We start from the raw sequence: 5,298 nt of genomic DNA, 5'->3' as shown, positions 1-5,298 counted from the left end.
TGTGCAGTTCAGGAAAAATGGCAAGGAAACAACTGAGCAGTGTCCGGGTCGTTCTGGTCCATCGGTGAAGACAAAAAGAGCTGTCAAGAGGAGCATCGAAATGGATCCCAGATTAACGACTGCAGAAGTGGCCAAAGTTGGTGGGATGAGCCCGAAATCTCTTATCGTTGCAGTGCAGCTACACGGAAGCCCTTATTAAGACCTGCCAACATAGTCAGGTGAAAGAAGTGGGCAAATGATATGATGACCAAGCCTCTGGACTTTTGGAAGACCGTATTGTTCTCAGACGAATCAAGATTCACTCAATTTTCGGACAGTGGAAGGATATGGGTCTAGAGAATGCCTCACCAAGAGTTTTAGCTCAACAGATTGCAACCAACTCTGAAGCATGGTGGTTTCAGCATGATGGTTTGGGAAGCTGTTTGGGTTGGTGGGAGATCAAGCTTAGTGGAGTGCATTAGACACATAAATTTTGCGAAATATGTCGAAATACTGGAGGAAGAACTCTTGCCACTTTATTCCTCTGGTTTCGTGGACAAGAACACAACATTGTTCCAGGAAGATGGAGCACCGTGTCATACTGCTAGAAAAACCCAGAAATGGCAGGAAGAAAATGGTATCCAGAAGTTGCCCTGGCCGAGCCAATCTCCTGACTTGAACCCCATCGAAAACCTCTGGGCCATACTCGACCAGCAAGTCAAGAAACAACCAAAGAAACCAACTTCGAATAGCGATCTACTCCAAGTTTTGAAGCAAGAGTGGGCAAAAATCCCACAATCTAAAATTGACAAGATGATTCTCACAATGCCCCAAAGGATCAACGAACTCCACGAAGCGAAAGGAAGATCTACTAGATATTAATTAAATTATAAATATATCAATTCATGTGAATATGACTGAAAAATTTAATTTTTTCTGAAAAGGTGGTGTCTATTTACTTGTGACTATGCTGTGTAGTTCCTGCTGTTGTTGTATTTCTTGAATATAATGCAGTGGGGGATAACTTATTGGTAAATCTGTTAGTTAAAAATGGAATATCAAAGTCTGTTAAACCTGTATTTCAGTTAATGCTTGGTTTTCTTGTACTAATGTGAAAGGTTTCTGTGATTTTTCGTACTTTAAAAAATTTTTCTGTGTTGAGAAACTTGTAGTTGTTCCAGTTAATGGAGAAACATATGACCTACAATGATAGAGTTTTGTGTCTATTAGTTTCTTACTGTTTTTGTGCTCTTTAGGTCTTGCTCTAAAGGATATTATTACACTATATAATTTAAAGTGTATCCCTTAGGACTTGTAGGATGTATGTGATTAGGGTTTTTTGAGGCCATTATGGTTAGGTGAGTAATGTGTTACATACTTAACAGTGACTGCCTTGTAAAATAGAAAAAAACTGTCTGATTAAAACTTTTCTATTGTATGATCCCTCTTTATTTAGAAATATTAAATGGAATACTAATTAATAAATAAAAGCAACTGAATGACACACATAAACAAAGAAACATTTTAATTTTTATGGCATGAACATCTTTTACAAGCCAGCAAAGAGCAGTTACAAATTTAATTAATATAAGACATTAGTATTATACCTACTGCATTTTTAAATATTACATTTTAATCTAGTCCCTTAGGGATTTTAAACAATTAAAAGTGTCTATGATAATAGTATTCCAGCCACAGTATATTTGTCATATCTATTACATCTCAAAACTTGACTATAAGACACAAGCAAAATTAGAGCCACCTAGACAAGATGAATGGATTACTGTACTAAAGATTTAAGATTCTTAGCCGTACAAATCTTCTATCAAGGAAACCATCTCCAGAGCAACAAGACATCAGGCTGTAGTACTTTGATCACTATAAGAAAGATGCAAGAACCTCAGAAGCTTTATCTAATACTACATAGGAGCTATTTAGGGCTGACAGCACTAGACGTAGCAAGAATACTTTCACACACCACTTAGAGAACCCTAATAAACAATCCTATTGCAGAGGCAACTTTAAAATGTAAACTGTTCTGTTAGATATTAAGACTAGAATATCACCTTGAAACTTACAACAGAAGTTTGTGCAAAATGCTATGAAAACTATCAGCTAGGATCCTATACAGCTGATACCACCTCCCTTATTTACTGGCCATCTCTCCCAATCTTATGATGGAAGGAGGGCCACAATGTTCTAAACATACATAAAGTTACTTAAGCATACTGACAGCTGTCTCATCAGAAGTAATGTACACCTCATAGAAACTTCCAATTTAGAGCTCAAGCATCCAGTATTTTAGGACATCACCAGCTATTGTATCACAACATTTATATAAATAAAGTAACAGTGATTTAAACAACATTTTAGTAAACGAAAACAAAGTCTAACTAATTACCTTTCTCTCTTTTAGAGGTGGCTCATACCTGTAGCTCAAAGCCACTTTCACTAAGTAGGTGACTGCTTCTGCTCCCCATTCTCTCATCCGTACATGTGGATGCTGACAAACCTGCAAAATGAATCATCAAAACTTTTATAAATTAAAAGTAAACAAAGACTAGCTGAATTACAACAAATAACAATGTGTTCAAGTACAGGAATGTCATATGAATGCAATACAAATTCTCATATCAATATTTTATAACTGGAAGAGTTATACTAAACCAAAACATTTTTCAGCCAATGATTGCTAAAAATGTTTCTACAAAATTACAGTTCCTCCTTACCTCCAGTAGCTGATTTGTTAAAGGTATCTATAACACTGTAATGTATCATAACCTCAAGCAAGTGATTCTTAAAGACAAGGCAACTACAACACTGTAATGTACCATATCCTCCAGGAAGTGATTTTTAATGGTGTTTACAACACTGTAATGTATCATAACCTCAAGCAAGTGATTCTTAAAGACAAGGCAACTACAACACTGCAATGTACCATATCCTCCAGAAAGTGATTTTTAATGGTGTTTACAACACTGTAATGTACCATATCCTTAGGAAGTGATTTTTAATGGTGTTTACAACACTGTAATGTACCATACCCTCAAGCAAGAGATTCTTAAAGACAAGGCTGGTTCAACACTGCAATGTACCATATCCTCCAGAAAGTGATTTTTAATGGTGTTTACAACACTGTAATGTACCATACCCTCAAGCAAGAGATTCTTAAAGACAAGGCAACTACAACACTGCAATGTACCATATCCTCCAGAAAGTGATTTTTAATGGTGTTTACAACACTGTAATGTACCATACCCTCAAGCAAGAGATTCTTAAAGACAAGGCAACTACAATACTGTAATGTACCATATCCTCCTGCAGTTGATTTTTTGAAGGTATTTACAATATTCCAGTGGCATCTTTACCTCCAGTAGGTGAATTTTTAAATACATCTACAAAATTAACATGCACCATACCCTCCAGCAAGTGATCTCTTAATTCTCTCACTATGAGGTCAGTTGAACCAACTGACTTCATAACCATTTTGTAATCATTATAGTTTCCATACTATAACTTTTAATACACTAAGTGTATCTTCCCACAATTTGGCAGACTTTTAGTAAACATTACAAGTCTTTTGTAGATAAAAAATCAGTTTTTTAATGAAGTATTTTTACTAAATATTTGTCTGTGAATATATATACAGTATTTCTATATACTAGTCAGAGTAATAGGTGATTTTCACATTGATATTAAAAACACTTTTCTTCATGTCAAAAATCTTAAATTTTGTATAATCTCTAAAACCTCCTAAATAAATGTCAAATGTTGTTTTTTCAGTAAAACTTTATATTTTATCTGTTATTTTCTCTAACCTAAATTTATATAAGATTGGTCAGTTTGACTGACCTTGTAACCACAAAAAAATCAAAATAAATCTAAATTACCCTTTTTTCTTTCTATACTGACTTCAAATTGTAACACAAAACTACAGTTGTTTATCCTAAATAGCTTTACATTCATAACAGTATACATCTATTCATACTTAAATTTTATTGTTTTATTGCCCTTTGAACCCTGACTAATTACTATTCACACACTTATAAGTTTTAAATCAATTGTTAAGTGTGCAGTTCACATTACTCTATCAAATTACTTTATACATGAGCTACTTGAGAGCATACCTCATGAAAATTTTTTCTTATATTATTATTATTTATTTCACTTAATCTAACATTAAAAGTTTTCTATTTTTTTACATTTTAGTTACTTTTATAATAATAAATAAAGAATACACAATACCTATCTCGGTCCTCTTTTTTTTTTTGCTGTCAACTGTCAATGACACTTAACCCTAGTTTTTTATATTAATGGTTGTACTGAGCTAAATAATTTTTTATTTAACTAAATAATATACCAAAGAACACACATTAATAACATGAAAGAAGCAGACAATATCCCATAACTATCACAATTTTTATGGCTTTCTATCAATGCGACAAAAGCTGTTAAAAATTCATCTAAACTTGTCACCATATTTCCCATGGGTATAAATAGCTTGAACTGAAAGCAAAATTGACACTTTTCTTTACAGAAAACAGTGTAATATATGTCATTTGATAGATGAAAACATTGGATTTCTATTGGTTTTAAATTATGTAGTATTGAAGGGCAGTGAGAACTATTGGCAATTTCTAAAAGAGAGGCTGTGACAGGTGGTCATGGCAAGAGGGATTTGGTTGTCTATTTTATGGCTCTGTGACCAAATAAGATTGAAGACCATGAGAATTATGTTTGCCTGAGCAATGACAATATTATAATAAGCAATTTACGTTCAATTTCATACTTCTTGGAAGGGTGGTGAATAAATTAGAGAAGACACAGGACGCCTAGAGAGAAAATGTCACAATTCAATTAAAATATTGCCTTATAAAATTAAGAATATAAAACTTATATACCATTAATATATGGATTATTAGTTACAGTTTTATGCTGTATTAATTGGTATACCATAAAAAGAAAGTAGTTTAATTAAATTTTGAATGTACCTCACCAAAACCTCATGACATGCACAGAAAAAGATACCTGTGGAGAGAGGGTTAAAGGTATCTACAACACTAAAATGCACCATACCCTCGAGCAATGCCATTCCTATCTCCAGAAGATGATTTGTTAAAGGTATCTACAACATTGCAGTACCATTACGTTCAGCGGGTGATTTTTCCAAGGTATCTAAAACACTACAGTGCCATTCCTATCTCCAGCAGGTGATTCATTAAAGGTATCTAAAACATTGCAGTGCTATCCCTATCTTCAGCAGGTGATTTGTTATACGGTATCTAAAACACTACAGTGCCATTCCTATCTCCAGAAGTT

The 5,298-nt window shown here is 33.8% G+C and overlaps 1 protein-coding gene across 1 annotated transcript in view; it reads right to left on the bottom strand.

Annotated features, from left to right (window-relative positions):
- The window catches only part of LOC106473520 (protein MON2 homolog), a 53,440-nt gene that overhangs the window by 29,798 nt on the left and 18,344 nt on the right, over window positions 1-5,298 (bottom strand). The window contains exon 7 of the mRNA XM_022401940.1: window positions 2,381-2,491. Coding sequence (XP_022257648.1) covers window positions 2,381-2,491 — 111 coding nt within the window. The remainder of the gene's footprint in view (window positions 1-2,380; window positions 2,492-5,298) is intronic.

The sequence above is a fragment of the Limulus polyphemus genome, unplaced genomic scaffold (genome assembly GCF_000517525.1).
Source record: "Limulus polyphemus unplaced genomic scaffold, Limulus_polyphemus-2.1.2 Scaffold6246, whole genome shotgun sequence".
Taxonomy (NCBI): domain Eukaryota; kingdom Metazoa; phylum Arthropoda; class Merostomata; order Xiphosura; family Limulidae; genus Limulus; species Limulus polyphemus.
This window is presented reverse-complemented; position numbering and strand designations above follow the sequence as displayed.